Here is a 21,548-nt window from a genome sequence, read left to right as displayed (position 1 = left end):
AAATCTCTTTAATGTATGTTTAATCAAGTAACAATGTCAAATGTATAATGCATAACCATTTTGTAGCAGCCACCCTCCACCTGTATAGCTTCATGTAATCTAGCCTTCCATGATATGATAAGAGCATATTATATTGTATATAAATATGTTGTGAAGAATAATAATAAGGGCGTTTTCAAGGGACAAGATGCCTCTCCAGTGCTTCACAGTAGTTTTCCAAGAGATGATTACCAGAAGAGGAAATATGCCTATTTTTCACTTTCCTCTAATCTTTACTTGTTTCTTCTGTATTCTGATATTTTTTCTTTTTTGAACGCTTAAACATTATTGAATAAAGAAAGGAAAATCACTCTTTGGTTGAAATAGTAAAGTGTTAAGACATTTACATCTGGTGATGAGGTGTTGCAGGTACAAACACCTTTCTTTAAGGGGTCACAAACGGAAAAAGGTTGGGAACCACTGATCTGTATGGATGGCATTCTCTCAAAAATATCTGGTCTTGGGGAGGTATTTATCATGGGTGCTGGAAGTAGCAAGTCTAAGGGGCCTACACAGCATCATAGTATTAACACACTGGAGTAAAACAATCAGAAGTCAAGTTTCAGCCCTGAAGACATGGAGGCTCCAGCTTGTGCCAGGTACTTGGGGAAAGCGGGGTCAGCCCCTGATTTGCTTCCATCTTGCTCATTAGGCATCAGTTCAGCGTCAAGAACGTGCTGCCACAGGTTACTTGTCTGAGTGACACCCTGCTGCTTCAAGTATCCTTGCTGGCAGAACAGCGGCGGCTTGCGGTGGGTAAGGGATGAGCGGAAACATGATTCTAAAACACATGAGAAAACAAGGAATTAGCCAAACTACAATCGATGATATCAAAATCAGTATTGCACTCTTTGATTCAAGATGGGGGTAAAACTATACTAATTCACACAGGACAAAAAAAATACCACTGCTCTGTCTCTACGCTGCAAACCAAAAATGTTAAATGTCTTACTACATACGTATCATCAACGTTAACCTTTAAGATGAGACATATGAAAGAGATGGCAGGCAATATGTTGTAGAGGAGATCTCATGCATGTGTGTCAATGTACAAAAATTGTACTTGATTTACAATACAGTAAATGTCACCAAGCTTCATCTCTCTCTCTCTGTATCCTACATTTCTTGGTCCACCTTGTTGTTTTGCAGTGTTTTTCATCACCTTGCTAATTACTTATTTAGTGTTAGAGGTGATGGTTAAGAGCAGAATCTGTTTTTTTATTTTGTATTTTTGCATCTGTTTCACCATATAAAAATGTTAGAGAATGTATAATTTCAGTAAAAACATATACAAATACTGTAATTGTACTGTAATACAGCTCTGCCACAGAGACACAGTCAACACAACGACAGCTAGTGCAAAAGAGCTAAATCAAGCTAGCTGGGGAGATAGTCACTGCTAGCATTAGCTAAATCTTGACTCTTTGTTTTATTAACTGAGCTGCTTTTGTAGTTGAAAAATATCAAACTAGATGGACAGACATCTTCATAAGTCACTAACATAACTAATGATGCAGAAGAAAGAAGAAATAAAATACAGTTAAGCTACTTTGGTTAAAAGGTAACTAGCTTATTTTAGCAGAGCAGCAGTAAATGCCAATCTTTGACTCTATAGTGGAATTCATGAGATTTGGCTTGGTCAAGTTATCTTAAAATGCCTGACATGAAGGCACTATAACCTTTCTATCTGTTACACAGTTTGTCAGCCAGTGTGAAAACTTTAAAACTCTTTTTCCTCTTCTTCTCTGTTTTTGTAGTTACTGCTCTCTGCCTTCGTATGGCAGTACAGGCTGTGAATGACTGGCCTGTATGTTGTAGCTGTACCGTTTTAATGATAAAATAAATAAATCAATGCGGAAAAAATAATTGAATGCGGAAATTTGCGTGATAGTGTGTTCTGTCCCAGCTTTCTCTTCTCACTCTTTATTGCTGGAGGCATTTTCTGAGCTGAACATATTTTATGGGGCTGGGAACAGATCAGCTGCAGGACGCAACTTTACCTGCATAGAATGCCCTGAGGTCAGTCTGCACACAGTGCTCCAAGAACCGCCGCAGAGGCTGGATATGAGATATGGGACTCTCCCATTCTGTGAGGAAGTCCTCAACCATGTGATGAATTGCCTTGGGCCTTGGTAAGGGCCAGTCGTGGGGACGGAGCTTCATGTCTTCCTCTGGGGAAAAAAAACAAAAAAATCAGAGTTTGTTCATCAACACTGCAGTAATTTAATTCCTAAAAAAAGTTTTTTAATGGTATCAGCATTCACACTCACCTGTAGGAAGTGTGTCGTAGTAGTATAAAACAGGGTGCAGGAAGTTGGATTGCCAAGCTTTGGTCCAGTCTGTCTGAGCCCTGTTCCGCCCCAGGAAGTCTATCTTCTTCTTCCCGTATTGCATGACTACAACTATCATTCCGTGGCTGGAGATCTCATGGCCTGAGATAGAGGGGAACTGAGCCAAGGCCTGGAGTGGATACTCTGTCACGTATTCACAGTGGGTGCTGAGAAACAAAAAGACAAGAAAGGGCCAAACTATGAGCTTCATAGGGATTAACTGCACTTGTGTTTATTGTGAAAAGGAAATGCAATTTCCAGCTACATAATTTGGTGATTTTATGACTGTGAAGAGCAGCCTTCTATGTAATGAGTATACACAGCGGGTGATATTACTACACCTAATGCTGCAATTCAAACATCATCTGCCAATTTTGGTGCTGCCTGGACTCATTTAGTCACTGCGTTTTAGAATGACAAATTTAATTTGACAAATTTTGAGTTGTTCCTTTTACACCTATCATTAAGGTAAAGAAGGTAAAATATATTTCTTGACAATGAAACACTTAACAGGTGATAGTGGGGAGTGATGCTGTTATAAAGCAGATGTATTTTGTCAAAATTGCTCCCTTGGCATCCAGCTTCTGCCCTTTCACATGAATTAAAGTGAGCCGGTTAAGGTGGTCTGGGCATTTAATGCCTCATGGCTAGTGGCCATGCTCTGGACTGGACCAACTCAGAGGAGGCGTCTGGGCAGCACTAGGGCAAGTAGGAGGAGAAACAGCTGGGGAACAGCAGTTGATCAGGACATGTAACTTAAACTGGACGGATAGATGGATGAGTTCAGCTCAGCAAATGACAGTGGACACATCTAACGACCAAATGAGCACAGATGGAAAATTCAAGTTATTACTGCTGATAACAAAATAATATGCGCCTACCCTCGAAGAAGTATAATGTCCCCGAGCACCTCAAACATTTGGTATGTCCCAGAGGCCGCGTCGACCCGCTTCAGAATCCAGGACTGCAGCTGTGTTGTCAACAGTGTTGTGGATGGCCACTTTTTGCCATGGTAACGTTGTTCAAGTACATGATGTACAGCTCGTGCTGTGGCAGAAAATTCATACAGGGTCGTCAAAAATCACCTTGATGATTATTTTGGCACAAAAGTGCTTCTTAATGTAAATGCATAACTGTCAAAGTCCAATCTGTCTGCATCCCAGCAGTGAATCCACATTTGTGTGCTGCCAGCTACATGTCCTCCAGTTAATAAGACCATGTAGACAAAGATGTGACAGTGGCAGAACGGATACTCTGAACTTGGACCCCTGCTCTAAACGTCACAAAATAACAAACACCTTTCACCTGTGTAACGGAAGCCATGGACGAAGCCGCCAGCAGATTTGCGGTAGTCTCTGATGTGAGCGGCAGTTCCCAGAACAAACAAGCCAGGAGTGTTCTTCCCTTCATACCACGGCGTCAACTCCGGCAACCTCCCTTTGGCCTTTTCGCTGTTCGGTGGGCAGGTAGAGCTGTGGAGATTTGGGTTTTTAAAGAAATGTGAACGTTACACAAATAAAACAGCTTGGGCTTTCTTTCATACATATGTTACAAGAGAGGGGCAGTCTTTGACAGCACAGAACATTACATGTAATTAAAGCATGGATGTGCACAATACAATAAGTCTGCCATGTTACACAAATCTATACCTATCAAATATGCTGAAGTTGAATCGGAATCCAAGACAGCTGATCACGCGGTCATAGGGCTTCCGCATAGAGAAGTTGTCAATGTGATACACTGGCAGCTCTTCGCGTGTCACCTTAGAGCTGTTCTTCTCGTCCTGTATGTACTTTTTCAAAGTCAGGTAGAACTTTCCTTTCGTCTCTTGATTCTTGCCGCCTGATCTCCTGCGACCTTGATCCTTTCGTTGAGCGATAACTATTTTATCCAGCTGCGCTTCCACCAACCCATCAAGGGACTTCAGCTGGTATGTGTCGATTAGCTCATTATTCACAGCTCTGAAAAACAAAAGTCAGTTTACGTTAGAAATGCTGATGGCTCCAATGCAGAACAGTCGGTGTTAAGTTAACCAACAGTATGCAATCAATGTAGAACACTGGCTTCTAGCCAGGGGAACTTCTGCAGTCTGCAAAACTACAACTAGGTGTGGGAAACATTTTAGCTATGAAAAGAAAAATATGAATAGTGTGAAATGATGCATTAGGATGACGACTAGTGGTGTTAATGAAGGTGATGTTGTGTTGTGTTGTGTGGTGATGATCATGGAAGAAATCCCCAGAGAGCGCTACCTGAGATCTCCTACATAATGTGTTTGCCAGGCCAGTCGGACAGGGTTGGGACTGAGCATGTGCACCCGACTTGCTCTACCCAAGATGTTCTGGGCTACTTCAAAAGCAGCGTTCCCCTTGCCCAGAATGAGGATGGCCTGGTCCTTGTAGTCCTCAGGATCAGTGGAGATGGTCTCATAGCCTTCAACTAGCTCAGATCCGACAAACTCTATCCTCTGAGGAACCCACAAACCTGTGGCTGTCAGCAGGACGCTGAGGGAGCGGGGACAGAAGGACAACATGATGCAATCCACGATCCAAACAAACAAACACATTTTTCATCTCAAGTTCAGCATGAGGCAAAGTACCCGCATGTGTAGTCCGACCCATGCTGGTCGGTCAGGATGAAGCTCCTGCCGGTGGCTGACTGCACTGCCCGGACCCTTCCGATGTCCACGCCATACTGGACCTTCAGGCCGAGCTCCTCCACAAACATGGACAGGTAGCGTGGGAACGCATCGGCTGGCGGGTAGAACTCAGTGCTCACTCTCTTGAACAGGAGGTCAGGTTTGTCGCTCAGCAGTGAGTTCCAGTCATGGCGCAGGTTGAACTCTCGGTTCTTCCTCCCTGTGTGGATCTTGTTGATGCTGATGAGCTTCCTGTGCCTGGGATACCTGCGCACACAAAAGAGAGCGGTCAGGACACGTGTCAGGGGGGTTTCAGGAGGATTTTTTGTGTCTCCTGCACCGTATGAGATGCTTTCACAACGTTTCCTACCTGGCAAAGAAGCTGCCCGGTACTGAGTTCCTCTCTAAGATGATGTAGTTTCTTTTAGCCTTGGACAGGAAATATCCCATCTGCAGGCCTGAAGGCCCCGCTCCAAGCACACAGTAGTCATAGCGGCGGGTGCCATTGTGGTGCTGGTTATCAAAGCAGCTGACACAGCCAATCAGGACGAGAAGGATAAAACAAGCAAGGCTCGAATCCATAACCTGCCGGACACAAATCAACGTGGTACGACAACACAATAAATAACAACAATCAATAAAATTAATTTAACATTTAGACTATTGTTATAACATCTCTGTAGGTCTTCTTTTAACATCCTGCTGCTAGCAATAAAACAATCAACTTAAATCCTAGTAATTTATACTATTTATTTACAACCTATAATTTATAAAAAAAATGTTTATTAGCTCGTACATATAATCATCATCATTAAATATAAAACTAAGCACATTGAATATTACATAAAGACACGCATATAAGCATATACCGTACATACACACCTATTCATGTATATAAAGTAATCTATTACATCAGCCATTCAGTATGTATCTCAGCACTCTTTGCACTCTGCACTACTGAGCTACTCTATCCTGGTTTACAACTTCCAGAAACAGTCTGGCCTGTTTCAGACACTGGATGCTGTTGCTCATTGTTGCTCTTTACACACGCATCTATATTTTTCACCTGCGCTTTCAATGATTGCATTCACACCTATGTGCTCAGCCTTGTTCTCCCTGTCCTCTGCTGTATGTCTGTTTCCACTGGAACTGCGTGTAGCACTGAGATCATCTCACAGCAGGAGTCCAGCACCTTGGCTGTGCACATCCTGACCGGGACGCATGAGGTCGCACGGTGGATGTATTCATGGGTAGCACACATCATGGTGAAAATTCACCCGTATTTCATGCCTTTTTAGTTATTTTTGATATGGTTTTATTACTTTTTTTCCTCTTTCCTCCCAGCCTGCATGTGTACTTGGGCCATGATTAAGGCGGCGCTGACTACATCCCGTGGCTCGATACTGGTGCGCTTAATTCCCAAAATTATTATGGCTAGTGGCTGCTTCGATCGACTGGAAACATGTGTAAGCGTTGCCTACTGAGAGACAGCAGTGGGCTCAGGATGAGGACCCCCCACCCCCGCGGCTCTCCATGAACTCCTCAGCCGCTGTTATATCACTCTGCTGAGGATGCGGCGGCTGCCATCGCCCGCTGGAGCAGATGTGAGGTCGGGTAACGCATTCTAACACACAAACATGTCGATCCACGTTACCTGTTATAGCAGTCGATCCCTCGCGCGCAACATCTGTGGTTTAACATGTAGCACACCTGTCGAGACTGCTACATGTTTACTATTTTGCATTTTAAAGCGTGGTACGGGTATTTGAATGTTCTTATTCTGCCCTCGAAAAAATCCAGTGGCACGGCCCACTTCCCCCTTGGACAACAAAAACCAATGGAGGGCTGCTTGCATAAGGGGGCGTGATTAGAAACGACCATAGAATGTGATAGAATAGAATAGAAAAAGATGTCTCCAAACACCTGAGCATGTTGTTTATTTTTTTTTTTATATATATATTTGACTTAGTCTCTCTCAAGTGTTGATTTATTAAACTAAGTTACAAATACAAAAATACTATATTCTAATTATGATTAGTGTCTGATATCCCCCCAAAATAAAATAATTAAAAAGATTCAAATCCAACCTGCTCCTTCTCATTAATAAAACTTATGTGCAAATGTTTAAAATTTTAGAATTTTTAACTGCTTCCTCCTCCAGGGAAAAGTCAATTCTCAGTGTATGAGGCTTCAAGTTTTACCATCACACTTGTGGAAGATGCATACTGTACTATGATTGGCTCTGCAGCTGTGATCCTGCCGGTGGACGCACGTGTCAGGCTTATTTAAGGCCAGCACAGAGACACTTTCCTCCCTCAGCAGGGAGGTCAAACATCCCAGTGAAGGAGCAACAAGCAAAACACGTTTTTAAGAGAAGGGGGACTTTAAATCCTGAGTACTGGTGGGAGAATGTTATGTCACTAAAAAAAAAAAAACAAATTGGGCTGAAAGAGGCAAAAGTGAAGTACGTTCAAACTGTAGCAGACCTGTCAACTCTCCTGTTTTCACCCGCTCTCATGCTGTCCCCCCGTTTAAATACTTACCCATAAATCTGTATTTTTAACTTTTAATTAAAAAAAAAAAAGGCTGGCTGTGGTGTGAGTGGGAGGTATAACTGTCTGATATATTTGCTACATTCCCCTCCGGTACAGCAGGTGGCAGTATGTGCAACATTAGCTGCAACGTGGTAATGTGAGTGGGATGGACTACCTGCCAAAAAGGCTGAAAGTTTGTGCAAGTATCTCACCAAATGGGAGGAGGCTTACCTGTACTGCACGAAGAGCAACGTCAGTCAAAGTCAAGTTTTTTGTAAAATACGCCGCACGGCTATAAGCGGATCACACGGAGGAAGCCGAATATAAGAGCGGCCAGATACACACCCCGCCAAGAACTATAGTTCACCTGATATCAGCGGGTTGGTGTTGCTCCTACAACATCTTAAGTAATCTTGGTGCAGGACCATCGTTGCAACTGACCAAACGCTGGCAAAGTCCACTTAGGGAGCAGGTTATTGGGTCAAGCACAGAACTTTAACCTGGGAGGCTGAGGTTCATGTCCTGTGTGGAACTTATTGCTATATTGTCTGTATATTCACTTATTATTTTCACTTTCTTAAAGTTCCAGTTTTCTGTTGCAGTTTGTGCAGGTAGACAACAAAACCACTTGGTTATGTTTAGGACAGGGGTGGAGAGCCTCTGGCTTCCAAGACCCTTACATCTGGCCTGTGAGGCAATTTATAAAAACAGAAAGCAATGACTTATCATCAGTAATAAAGAAAATATCAAAACATAGTAGACTAACACAGTCCTCTGAGCGCACACACGCGGAGCATTGATACCACGTCAATGCATCATGGTGACTGAAGAGTAGAGAGTGTTGTGCTTTCAAAGAGAAATGGACAAATTAATATTTTTTCACCAGTTTCTGGGGACGCGCTCGCAGTGATGAAAAAGGCTAATCTCCAGAGTCATTGCAGCTACAAATATGCTAAACTGGATGAGGACAAATGCACTTGAATTAAGTTAACAGTGGAGTTTGGATGTCCAACAAGCAGCTTTCATAAGACCACATTCTGACAGAGGCAGTGTTCTGCAGGCAGGTTTTGTGGCGAGCGAGCTTACAGCTAAGAAGCTGAAACCTCATTCAGAAGGAGAGCCTCGTTGTTGCCATGGAGCTGCTGGTGCCAGACTAATTGAAATTGCTCCAAAGTGCAAGTTTGTCTGGAATAACTCACAGAGATGAAGGAAAACCTGATGTGGAAACTGAGCGGTAGCAAATGAGAAATCACTGGAAGCAAATTAAAGCTGTGGCAAGTGCAACTGGGAAGAGGAAACGCTGTATTTCTCTGCTCTGGATGAACAAAGTCGGCCATGACGGCTGCTGAGTGTAAAAACTCCTTCAGGTATTTGGAGAGCGGTTTCATGAGCTGAATAATAAACAGAAATTAGTGTGATGTAAATTCAAAGGGCAAGTGCTATCCTGCTATAATTGCTGTCCCACTTGCTGTATAAGCAGGTTTCAGCAAATATTTCATTTCCTTTTCTTTACTTTTCACATCCTGAAACCTCTCACCAAACATCTGAAGGGCTTGCCACACTCAGCAAATTCAGATGTCCCATTTCCTTAATTTTTATGAATTATTCCAGACAAACTGACAGTTTGGAACAACCTTCATAAACTCTCCTTCTGAGTGAGGTTTCAGCTTCTTAGTTTGTTCTGTTAGTTTGTTCACTGCTTATCGTGCAGGAGAGCATTAACTTTATTCAAGAACTTTTGTCCAAGCAGCTCATTCAGTTTAGCAGCTGTAATGACTCCGGAGATTTGCCTGTTTCACAACTGCGAGTGCGTCCTCGCAAACTAATTTAGACACACCGGCTTGTCTTTTGTCTGCCCGTACTTTTCTTTTTGCTGACTGTCACCATGATGCACTGACGTGATATCAACTGCTGCGTGCGTGCTGCATTTAGAGACCTCTTGGAAGAACGTGTTGTTTAACTGTATAAATGTAAGGGGTATGTGCACAGTGGTAACCAGCCCAGGGTGCTGGAAAATTTCTTTTAGTTTCATATCCCAGTGTTGGTATCCTGGATACAATACTCTTAATATGTAAAATTTGTATTTGTAACATGATAATAATGATGTACCTCTACAGTTTTTTCACTGCTTACAATTTATACTCCTTACTTTGATTTCACTATCTTCCCCCTGGCCAGTATAGCTACACAGTATAGTATAGCTAGACCAGGGGTGGGCAAACTTTTTCACTTGTGGGCCACAAAGGGTTCTAAAATTTGACTGGGGGGCCGGACCAGGAGCAGATGGATGGAGTGTTTTGGTAATCCACCTCATAAGAGATAATAAAATATCACGAGATATGTAGAAAACATGTGCTTTAATTTCAATTGAAAATGAACAAAAGCTTTACAACTAAATATCTGTCTTTGAAGTCCCACAGAACTGAGCTATTTATTGAAATGATTCTTAAAACACTGAAAATTAAATGAATAAAATATGTTTTTATTATTTTAAAGCACTGAAAGTTGTGTTATCCTTCGGGATATCATCATCATCACTCTCCTCCTGACTGTCTTTATTTAAAAAACGGTAGGAGATGCAGGTCTACTTGTCCTGCTCCTTCTATTCAATCATCCCTAATGCCAAACTCAACGAGCAGCGCGAGGACGGAACAGTGACAACGCGCCAGTATGTGGAGCGCGTTATATTTGATCGCGCTGCATTTGCGCACTTGGTTTTGAGAACGTACGTGCACCTGAGCACCACATATGTGCATCCCTTAACAGACAGGACATGGAACATGTAAGGCTTATTGAAGAAATTATTTTCAAAGGCATTTTTTACATAACACAACGGAGAAACGTACTTTTAATTTCAGTGGGAACAGTGTTGTTGGTCTCCCTTTTTATCCAGCGCATCAAAGTCTGGAGTCAGTTTTCTTGCTGTATCATAGTCTTTAAACACCGCCACAGTCTCTTGGCATATCAGGTGTTCAGTCAAAAATATTTAGTTGTCCACTCCTTATTAAAAACTGGACATTCTCTGTCCACTTAAATTTTCTTAGCTCCGCTCATCTTTACAGAAGGGCTGAGGGTCGAAGAGTAAAGCGCAAACGTGGAGTAATACGCCGCACCTCAACAAAGCTCAATGTATCTAGAGTGCGCCATCTATTGGGAAAAAGGCAGAATTGCAGGGAAAATAAAACATTAACAAGGTTTATTGATATAATTTGTTCAAGTTCGGCGGGCCGGATTAAAATTTGTAACGACATATGGCCCTCGGGCCGTAGTTTGCCCATGCCTGAGCTAGACACAGGCTATGACTTTGACAGGGTTTAGTTGGTGTTACATTCCTGTTCAAATTGTTGTCAAGAGGCCCAACACTTCAGCCGACACTTGAACTGACATAATCTTTTAGTTTACTGACACTTGAACAAAATGTATTACTTACGCGTCCAGTGACATCTCAACTCCTTTCAGTGCTTACATCTAAACTGAAACTTGAACCACTAACTCTGAACCAAAATGCTGCTTCAGCTTTATTCTGTGCTGCCATTTCACCTTCTTTTATTTTGTAAAAAAAAATCTGGGACACTGTGTAAAAACATGATTTTACATTTTTTATATTTTTATATCATTTTATTTGTGTTATCTTTAATATGTTGTTTTATACTTTAACTCTTTCAAATGTTTCAACTGCAAATTTTCAAATGCATTGTCTTTCAGACAATTCTGCCTTTTTTAGTACTCCTGTCAGAGCTGTCATCATTGTTGTCAGGATGACTGGCAGGACTTTTCACCATATGTTACTGTGTAATGTTATGCTACTATTACTCGCCGTCATTTAGACTATTCTCATTACATGATTTACATGTATTTATGTGTTTATATACATGTCTTACTTTTAAACAGCTCAAACAAATTCATCTGCATTTTCTTCATTGCTGCTGATAGCAGATGACACATGATACAGTAATTAATCAGAGTAGTCAAAATTGTATTCTCATTATATAACTTACACTTCTCTAATTTTTTACTCAAACTGTTTAAAAAATGATATCAGTCTTTGCTTGTGATAAAGATCTTTTACTCACTGTAAGCAGAGGCGTCTCGGTGCGCTTCAGGAAGGTCCCTGCCCCTGTGAGAGCCTTGAGCCCACTGTTCCTCTGATTTATAGTGTGCTCCAAGTTAGACACACAAAATTATGTCGGTAAACACTCCATTTACTTGGCCCTGCCTACAAGTTTACATAGACACTTTCTGACTACTTTATTTGCATGAAAGTATCGACTGAGTCATGTTTGATACATGTCTGCATCCTGGTATTCTCAGTAGAGGTAGAAGTATTCAGATCTTTCGAGGAAGTAAAAGTGGATATATCATAGTGTAGAAAATAAAAAAATACAGAATTATTATCTGAAAATGTACTTCAAGTATCAAAAGTACATAAATAAGTAAATTTATCACGCAGCCTGGCTGGAGTGTTTAATTAATTTGTACATTATATTACTACTGACATGCAAGCAGAACTTGAATGACGTAATCTGTCCATGTGGAGACAATTTTTTTCATACTAATGTGTAGTTTTAATAGAATAGCACAGCATCATATTTTATAAGATCTTAATGTGGAAAATAACTGTTAAATAAATGTAGTGAACAAAGAAGTTCAATATTTCCCTACAATATAAAGTGATATGAAGTGTCTCAAACTCTACTTTACTACAGTGCTTGAGTTGATGTGTTTCCATTGCATCCAGTCGACTAGTGAGCACCCAGGGTTTGGACACTGAGATTGTGGGGGAGTACAAATACCTGGGCGTGCACCTCAACAACAAACTGTACTGGACCACCAATAAAGATGCCCTGTACTGGAAGGGCCAAAGTTGCTGCTGAGAAGACTGAGGTCCTTTGGAGTGTGTGGGACACTGCTGAAAACCTTTTATGAATCCTTTAAGCAGTGGTCTGCTGGGGCTGTGGACGCTCTGAGAGGGACAGGAAGAACTCAACAAACTGGTCAGGAGAGCTGGCTCTGTCCTAGACTGCCCTCTGGACACCACTGAGGATGTAGGTGAGAGGAGGATGTTAGCCAAGCTGACATACGTCATGGACAACCCCTCCCACCCCCTGCATGACATAGCGGGGGCCCTCAGTAGCTCCTTCAGTAACAGACTGCTGCGTCCAGTCTGCAAGAAGCCGTCAGGTTATTCAAATCAGGCACTGCATAATGTAGCACTGTGTACACACACTGTTTTTTTCTTTGCACTACTTTGCACTGTCTACCTCATATATGCTATAACCTGTGCAATATTACATTCTTTTTTCCTTAACTACTACACTGTGCATATATTTTTTTATTTCCACTGTGACACATATCTACTGGCAGTAGAGCAATTCAATTTATGCATAACATGTGCAATTTTTGTTTCAATCCCTGTGCAATTCTTTTTCAACATTTATCAAGTACTTTCCTTATCAGTAAAAGTGGATATATCAGAGTGTAGAAAGTAATAATAAAAGAAAAAATACAGAATTATCAGAAAATGTACTTCAAGTATTAAAAGTACAAAGATAAGTAAATTCATCATGCAGTGGCTCTTTTATGAGTGCAATTTGTGTATAAACTGTGTAATTCTATAGAATTTTAGTTGTATATTTTCTGGCATTTTTTCTTATACTTCTTAGTGCCAATATATGCTTTTTCTTTTTTCTTTTATATAGCCCTTTGTACAAAATGTACATATATATAGTCAGCTTTTATTTTTTATTTTGTATTTTCTCTTTTTTTCCAACTGCCATTCCTATCTGCCTGTAATACCCAAATTTCCCCAGCTGGGGATTAATTAAGTCTTATCTTAATTAATTAGGACAATGTATTACTACTGATATGTAAGCAGAACTAATGTTGTAATCTGTTCATGTGGAGACAATTTTTTGGTACTGTTATATTTTCTATGGTCTTTGGTGTAAAATGTATATATACATAGTCTACTTCTTATTTTGTATTTTTAATTTTCTATTCCCTATTGCTATTAGCTATTTTTATTGATGCTGCCTGTTACACCAAAATTTCCCAAAGCTGGGGATTAATAAAGTTGATCTTATCTTATTTCGCAGTAAGTATTATCTGTGCAACACATGGCTGTAACTGAGCTTTTTTTTTTTTTTTTTTTGCCTAATCATGCTTTTGATTGTCTCCACCATAGTCACACATTTGCTTTGTCATGTTAAGCCTCAGCCGTCTGCATAAAGTGAGTCTGCAGTCACACTTCCCCTCTGAGCACATGGAAGCTCTTAAAAGTGGAGGTAAGGAGCTGTGAGGCTCCACAGCGGAACGTGAACTCAAGAGGAGGCGACAGCTGTCAGAGGACCGACAAACACCACCAAGACTTTGCTTTGTTACAGGTGGGTTATATGCGTTGTCACACGTAGTGTTATTAATTAAATGTGCTTCACTAAACTGAATCACTGATTCATTCCAGGCTGCACAGATGGAGACCATGAAGAGTGACAAGAAAAGTGAGACAGGAGACGTTGGCAGGTTTGACAATTCAGTTTTTTTAAACACAGAGGTTAACGTTTTTCCACTGTATGATTTTATGCTTCAAGAATGCCCTGATTAATTGTATCCTTCTTGTGTCCCCCACCAGTGATTTATCGGAGCAGATTAAATTGGCCACCAAGGACAGCCATGAGAGAGCTGAAGCCACACAGCTGATGCTGAATTACCAGAAGGGACAGATCACCCTGCCGCAGTACAAGGTAAGCTACCTCCAACTAACACATTTGTCGGCTGAAAGAGAGAAGTGATGGCACTCTCTATGCTTCCGTCAGGTGCTGTTGTGTTCCCTCTACGAGATCTATAAGGCGCTAGAAGAGGAGATGGACAGAAATTCCTCCCATCCAGCTGTTGCACCGATATACTTCCCTCAGGAACTTGCCCGTCTGGAATCACTCGAAACAGATCTGGAGCACTTCTTGGGCTCAGACTGGAAGAAGAGGGTGATTGTCCCCGCAGCCACTCTCAGATATGTGCAGAGACTCCAAAAGGTGAGTTCAGAGGAAGACGTTCAGTTAACACTCAGAGTCGAGCCGTTGTGAAATTACAGCTTCACGTTATATTTTCAGATTGGCAAAGAGAGCCCAGAGCTGTTGGTGGCCCACGCCTACACTCGCTATCTCGGGGATCTATCTGGAGGCCAAATGTTAAGGAGAATCACCCAGAAAGCTCTTAATCTCAGCAGCAACGAGGGGCTTTCATTTTTCGCCTTCCCCGGCGTGAGCAGCCCCAACCTCTTCAAGCGGCTGTACAGGAGCCGGATGAACAGCATCGAGCTGACGGAGGAGAAGAGGGCGGCGGTGCTGGAGGAGGCCGTTGACGCCTTCGAGTTAAACATAAAGGTAAGAGAGATTAAAGAGGAGATTCGCCGGACAATGCAGTGTCAGTGACCAATAAAGGCATCAAGTGTTGCTTCAAAAGTCACAGTGAAACCAGCAAAAAGAGGAAGTGAATCTGTCTAAAAAACGCAGCGCAAACATGTCAGCCTGCTGATCACTCTCATGCCTTTTCCTCCAGGTCTTTGACGACTTGCAGAAAATGCTGAGTGTCCCAACAGAACCAGCGGAGTCAGAGGGCAAAGCTTCCATGTTCCCATCTTCAGCCATCATGCAGCTCACCGTGGGGTTGTGTGTCACCCTCACCACTATTGGAATGGGCATCTATACGTTGTAGGGTTTGATGGGCACTTGTAGCAGATACACATGAATAGCACTTTACTGATTAACTAATGCAACAAATGAAATGAAGACTGAAATTCAGTCAGAGCAGAAACAGTGATTTTCACAACTTGTTGTCATTTTTAATACAAACTTTAATAAACAATCCTACCTATAAAGAAAACTGTCTCCATAACTCATCTTTTCACTTCTGTGTTGAACATGAAACACTTTAAGTCCCGGTACGATTTCAAACACTTTAATTGTTTACACGTCGTGCAGACACTTGATAACATCTTTCTGTAACAGTGACATGTTTCACTGTTTTAGTATAAATTCAGATGCATTCAACCAGACAGTCGCAGCCATGAATCAAGATCCACCTGAAGTCTGAATTGAACAGTTTTTACCGCGACTGAGACCAGAAATTGTTCAAAGATGTCGAGCAGCAAACAGAGTAGCACAAATAGGCAGATCAAAACTATTTACATCAGCAATATACCGTGTGTGTGTTAGAAGAGACTTCGCTCTACTTGACTCTGTAAAGCACTTTCCTCTGCATGCGGTGCTGAAGCTCACCCCGCCTCAACATCAGGTGGAGGACCTTGTAGATGGCGTGCTCTGGATACTTCTGTAAAGTGTTACAGAGGGGAAAAACAGCAGAATATGGAGAGATTACTCACTGAAGTAAACAGAAAAGTTATTTGTCTTGCTTAGAGGAACACCTAACAGGTTTATTTTCCTTTTGTTTTAAATGTTGCTTTATGGCTTTGCAAAAAATTAAGTGGCCTTTGTTTGCTGCGCAAATAATCCCGTCGCGTCCTGTCTGGGGTGACAGTCACACAAGCCCATGACTCAAATCCAAACATCGCTTTTTTTCTGTTACAAGAGTGGGAAGTGGTTGTTTTTCCCCTTTTCGACCTCTGACTGGTCCCGCAGGACATGAAACACTTATCATAAACGAACAGGAACAAAGCAATGTATACAACCACCGTGTCCATTTAGTGGTAAACCCATCAGAGTAAACAGGACTTGTCTCTATGAGCCCTTTTCCCCTGCTATGACTTTCTCAGACCGACCTGTTTGGTGAAGTCCTGGACGATGCTGTGCTCGGACACCTGCGAGCCGATGGCAAAGCGCCTCTTCAGCTGCTTCTCAATGCGGGAGATCATTTCCTGGTCCTCCTGAGAAGTGAAGCCCTCCACTCCTAGAAACAAAACGGATTGGGAGAGATGTTAAGAATATAGAATAATGCCCTGTGTTCAGTTAAAATGCAGAGCGGTGGCCTAACAGCTTTGGTGCCGGCACACTGCAGGAACTTACTAGCTCATGATGGCTCCAGATACCACCCCCACCCCCACCCCCACACACACACACACGCACGCACAAATACACGCACACATCCACACCTGAGAGGCTGCCAGACAGTGCGGCGTCCAGTGTGGAGACCTGGAAGAGTCTCAGGGCCTCGTCCACCTCTTCCTCTCCAGCCACCGCCTGCAGCTTCATCTTGGCCAGGGACTCTGCGATACGCACGACGGCCTCCAGCTGCCTGACAAAGCAGACGCATAAATGATTACTCAAGAGTCCCAAGGGACGGACGTTCACCACCGATGTGCAGATGTGACAGACAGCATGTAAAAGTACCTGACAGTGATGGGGATGGAGGGTCTTTTGTCCGTCTCTCTTTCATGCTCCCTCGCTCCGCTCCTCATCACCACGTATCTGTTTTTCATCTTCTCCGCAGCCGCAGCAGAGAGCCGAGGGCCGCATTTACTGTCAGAAAGCATTCAAACCAAACGATATTAAAGAACACGTGGTAAGAGCAGGGAGCAAATGAATCATGAGTGAAAGAAAATTTTTCAGTCAAATTTAGATTGACTCACGTTCTGGCATAAGCAATGTATTTCTTGAAGGTGGCCAGTGGAATCTCTCCCTCGACGCCCTCCGTCTGCGTCTGGGCGCTCAGGTGAACATTCATCACGTGGCGAGCCAGCGTCTACAGACAGATACGTATTAAAAAAAAACAGCTCGCCGCTTTCAAGGATTCAAAGCGGCAAATCGACCATCTGCTCCTCACCATGTCCCTCTGCTGGTCGTGCTGGTCTTTGATGATGAAGATCATGTCAAAACGGGACAAGATGGTGGGCATGAAGTCAATGTTGTCCTCCCCCTTTGTGTCGTCCCAGCGGCCAAACACCGAGTTGGCTGCAGCCAGCACCGAGCAGCGAGAGTTCAGCGTGGTGGTGATGCCGGCCTGAAAGGAGTCACGGCGTTAGTTTGCCCTGTTGACCCCTGCTTTGCTTGCTGTTTATTTACAGATACAGATATGGGTATTACCTTGGCGATGGAGATGGTCTGTTGCTCCATGGCCTCGTGAATGGCCACCCTGTCATCCTCTCTCATCTGAACAACACAAGCAGTTCTGTCTTTAATCCTGTCGCACAAATGAAGTCAAACATAAACCACCGCAACACTAAATCTTTTTACCTTGTCGAACTCGTCGATGCATACGACGCCGCCGTCGGCCAGCACCATGGCTCCCCCCTCCATGATGAATCCACGGGTGTTGGGGTCTCTCAGCACGGAGGCAGTCAGACCAGCTGCACTGCTGCCCTTCCCTGAGGTATAAACCTGGCGGCACACAAGGATGACTCAATTTGCATGCTAGCACAACAACTAACAAGGAGGTCTGGTTAAGGGGGAATAAACAAGCAAAAAAACACTCGACAGTGACGCTCCTTCAGCACAGGAGAAGGAATAATTACCCCAATAGGTGAGCATCTCTCCACAAACTTGAGCAGCTGGGACTTGGCTGTACCGGGATCTCCCAGCATCAGCAGGTTGATGTCCCCCCTACGAGTGAGACCATCAGGCAGCCTAGAGGGACAGGAAATAAAAGCGTTACTACAAATGGAAAATTAGCACTCAACTGTGCTCATGTGGAGTAGAACCGACAGCCTCACCTCTTCCTTGATCCTCCAAACAACAGACAGGTGATGGCCTTTTTCAGATCATCGCTGCCATAGATGGAGGGAGCTACGGAGCGTGCCAGAGAGTCGTAGATGTTAGGAGTGGCAGCCAGCGCTCTCAGTTCCTCCTCTTCCTGTGGAGAGACTGATCCAGAAGCACCACGACCTGGGTGGGAAAAAAAAAACCAAAAACATTATCAAACCGGGTTCGATAGTTCTCCTTCTACGTGCACGAGCGTTTTAGAGCAGTAGGTCGTCTTTACCTGCCCCTTCTGTGTCCACCTGGATGCCAACCACACGCAGGTAGGATGCACGAATGCCCACACCAGCGCTTTTCTCTTTTCCTTTGGCCTTGGCAGCAGCCATCTTCTTGATAGAGTAGATTCCCATGATGGTCACTCTGTTGCCTGGCACCACACGGTCACACAGATACCTGACAGAGAAAGGGAGGGCAGTTTGAGCCTAGTATCCTTCACATTTCTAATTATGCAAGCAGCAGCAGCAGATTTAACAAGTTTCCCTCCTCACCTGTCACAGTAGAGCTGCAGGTGGCGCGGCATCTCCCCGTGAGGCACAGCGTCTGGAGATTCCTGCAGGCGGAGAGTTTGGAAGTCAACACAAACGCAGCGGTCCGGGATGATGAAGTAAGGGTCCACGGGACACTTCACCCTTCCGGCATTCTCACTGAGAAGAGAAGAGGTGTTAGATGTGATGGGGGATAAAAATTTGACACACATATCTGCGAGGCTGAAATGGTCACTCCCACTCACGTATTGCACTTTCGCGGCAGAGCGTAACCCTGCAGGCCTGGAGGCAGAGGGATGTTGTTGATGACGGAGCGGCAGCCGCGACACTGCAGACACACCTTGGTGGCCTTCGCCTTCACTGCTGTGGCCGAGATGATGATACCGTGTACCTTGACCAGACGAGACACCTGCTCGGACTGCAGGGGAGGGAGGGAGGATAACAAAACGTGATCAAACGGTCTGCGATAACTATATAAGAATATGAGACGCAGAAGAGGTATGTCGGTACCTTGAGGCCGCGGATGGAAGCGTGGTGTGCGTCACTCTTCAGCGTGACCTGGATGTCCTGGACCGTCTCCTCCCCTAGAGGCCGGGGACGGGTCACTTCATCGGCTACATCCTTTGCAGCTTCCTCCAGCTGTAAACCAGAGGAGAGGAGCCGTGGCGAGAGATTTTGGTGAATGACGGGGTCGGCCATCTTCAAGTAAATCAGATCTAATCACTGTGTGTTAGTTTCACACTCACCAGCGGCAGGTTCTCCGTTGGCAGCTTGTAGAGACAGTCTGACAGATCCTCGTCGAAGCTGGCAAGGTCCTCCATCTCCACCTCCACCCAGTACTCCCCCAGGGTGTAGTGTCTCTTAAGCTCATCTCTGATTTAAAAATGATCAAAATGGGTAATGTAACGTTGAAGAATGAATGCTCTAATACTTCAAGAACAAAAGTACAGCAGGTATGAAGTCGGATCAAACACAGATACTGTAGATTTGGTTTAAGTTAACTGACTGAGATTTTGGAAAGAATAGCAAAAGTACTCAGAGTAAAAAGAGCCAGTTTACACATGTTACTTACACAAAGCTACCAATGCTGACACAGTTAGCTTTTTACTGCTTTACTGCTCTTAAATGCCAAATTGGCTAGCTACTGTTGCCAAACAGACCGCAGTGATGTACTGTAGCACTTATGCAGTGTGGGCGATTCATTAGAAAACAAAGCTAATGAAAAACAGAAGCAAATGAAACTGACATATTCTCACTATTACGCTCTAGTAAAGGTCAAGCTAGAAATGCTAGATCCTACACTTCCCACAATGCAACTCGACAGCCTTTTTTTTTTTTTTTTAGACCACTTGCTTCCTTTGTGTCACTGCTTTCCAAACCCACAGTCCAACTTTGTATTGAAGGCTTTCTGTTAAACTGCTTAAGGCTCATGTCCAAATTGAGCTGACCTTGAATGCATCATCAGGGTGCTAAGGCTCCCCTCAGACACGCAGAGGACATTATGGAATTGTGTCCACAGGCTCAGTGGTAAAAGACCCCAAATCATACGAAAAGTAGGTGGAGGTCCCTTTAGTATTAGTCTCATCAGGTTCACCCACTTGGCTCACTCATCTTTTTTAGGTAGCTGAGGAGATTCATCCCCATTCTCCACTTCAATCATTTTCTCATGTCTAGTTACAACCAGCCATTATTACCATCATCATCAGCTCACCTGTATTTATATGTGAAGCCGGTGCGGTCGGTGCCCACTCTGAACTGCCGGAGGAACTCACGGAATCGTTTCTTGATCTGGATCCTCTTCTGTCCCCCCTCATCCACGCCGGGTCCTTCTCCACCTCCGAAGCTGTCACTGTAGTACACTCCCGGGTCGTCAAAGCCAGACATGCTGAACCGCTTCGGTGAACAAGACGGCGCGGAGGGACAAGAGTTGAGTCTGAAAACCGTGAGCGAGTTTCGCTGAATTAAAAGAAAAACACGGCGGATGTGAACTGCCAGACACAAAGCTGCTCGGAGTGTGTTTCGCGGGAAAAAATGAATTCCTTTCCGTCTGTTTCCCGCGAGTCGCTTGTCGCAACGCCCCTGTTCTGTCCTCTGATTGGTTGGAAGCAACTATCGGCTGCTGCTATAGGTCAGGGAGAATTCTCGGAGACGTGTCTTAGGGGTAGAGGCGGAGTTTGTGAGCACTGATGGCGCGAAAAAACACAAGCGGAGGGGAGGCGGAACCATGAGGAGTATCAGCAACAAGGACACACAAAGAAGCTCGATTATGACATCAGTTTAAAGAGCAAACTGTAGTCACAGCTGAACAAGAAGACTTTTATATCAGCCCAGAGACATGATGCCTGTTTTAATGCAGCTCTCTTTCTGGACAGGACAATGTACAACAATAGTCATACAAATTATTTTTTCATATGTCAAGTGACAGCTGGTGTGACCATGGCTACAGATGATAAGATTTTAAAACTTTCTTACATCTCAACATTTTCTCAAAATAAATATATCCTCTCAGTATGTATTTTAAGACAGAAAAACACCCTGCTTTGAGTTTTGTCTGAAAATATTCCATTATGTTGTTGAAATGGCACCTTTTGCTCCAATTAATAAATCCAAAGTCTATGACTATGCAAATATTTTTCATATCAAAAGTTTAACTACACAGGATGTCTCCTACTTCACTAATTCTGTGTGTGTGCACTGCAGGGATTCAAAGGACCACAGGAGGCTCCATACTAGTTCTGATGTGATTTAAGGTGTGTACAAACTTCCTCCTTCAACAGACGAGTGTGAACACAAACCTCTGCACATACAGCATGTGT

The 21,548-nt window shown here is 43.5% G+C and overlaps 3 protein-coding genes across 3 annotated transcripts; 1 reads left to right on the top strand and 2 right to left on the bottom strand.

Moving 5' to 3' along the window:
- On the bottom strand, window positions 1-6,819 carry foxred2 (FAD-dependent oxidoreductase domain containing 2). Its single transcript, XM_041957468.1, has 10 exons — window positions 6,662-6,819; window positions 5,378-5,592; window positions 4,969-5,274; window positions 4,622-4,873; window positions 4,019-4,330; window positions 3,675-3,841; window positions 3,251-3,416; window positions 2,310-2,536; window positions 2,040-2,210; window positions 1-820 (listed from the first exon to the last, which is right to left on the bottom strand). The coding sequence occupies exons 2-10, from the start codon at window positions 5,587-5,589 to the stop codon at window positions 588-590; spliced, it is 2,046 nt and encodes a 681-aa protein (XP_041813402.1). The 5' UTR covers window positions 5,590-5,592; window positions 6,662-6,819; the 3' UTR covers window positions 1-587.
- A 6,991-nt stretch (window positions 6,820-13,810) lies between these two features.
- hmox1a (heme oxygenase 1a) lies at window positions 13,811-15,413 on the top strand. The gene is made up of 6 exons (XM_041956441.1): window positions 13,811-13,924; window positions 14,002-14,060; window positions 14,170-14,281; window positions 14,354-14,569; window positions 14,648-14,920; window positions 15,096-15,413. Exons 2-6 carry the CDS (start codon window positions 14,011-14,013, stop codon window positions 15,249-15,251), a joined length of 807 nt encoding a protein of 268 aa, XP_041812375.1. The 5' UTR covers window positions 13,811-13,924; window positions 14,002-14,010; the 3' UTR covers window positions 15,252-15,413.
- mcm5 (minichromosome maintenance complex component 5) lies at window positions 15,379-20,745 on the bottom strand. Its single transcript, XM_041956440.1, has 16 exons — window positions 20,444-20,745; window positions 19,479-19,605; window positions 19,243-19,371; window positions 18,978-19,150; window positions 18,736-18,891; window positions 18,471-18,640; window positions 18,202-18,373; window positions 18,004-18,115; window positions 17,726-17,869; window positions 17,576-17,641; window positions 17,316-17,492; window positions 17,122-17,234; window positions 16,883-17,011; window positions 16,645-16,787; window positions 16,315-16,442; window positions 15,379-15,866 (listed from the first exon to the last, which is right to left on the bottom strand). Exons 1-16 carry the CDS (start codon window positions 20,614-20,616, stop codon window positions 15,765-15,767), a joined length of 2,214 nt encoding a protein of 737 aa, XP_041812374.1. The 5' UTR covers window positions 20,617-20,745; the 3' UTR covers window positions 15,379-15,764.
- Between the last annotated feature and the right edge of the window lie 803 nt (window positions 20,746-21,548).

Source organism: Chelmon rostratus, chromosome 17, assembly GCF_017976325.1.
Source record: "Chelmon rostratus isolate fCheRos1 chromosome 17, fCheRos1.pri, whole genome shotgun sequence".
NCBI lineage: Eukaryota > Metazoa > Chordata > Actinopteri > Chaetodontiformes > Chaetodontidae > Chelmon > Chelmon rostratus.
The sequence above is the reverse complement of the archived record's forward strand: the minus strand, read 5'-3'. Positions and strand labels throughout refer to the sequence as shown.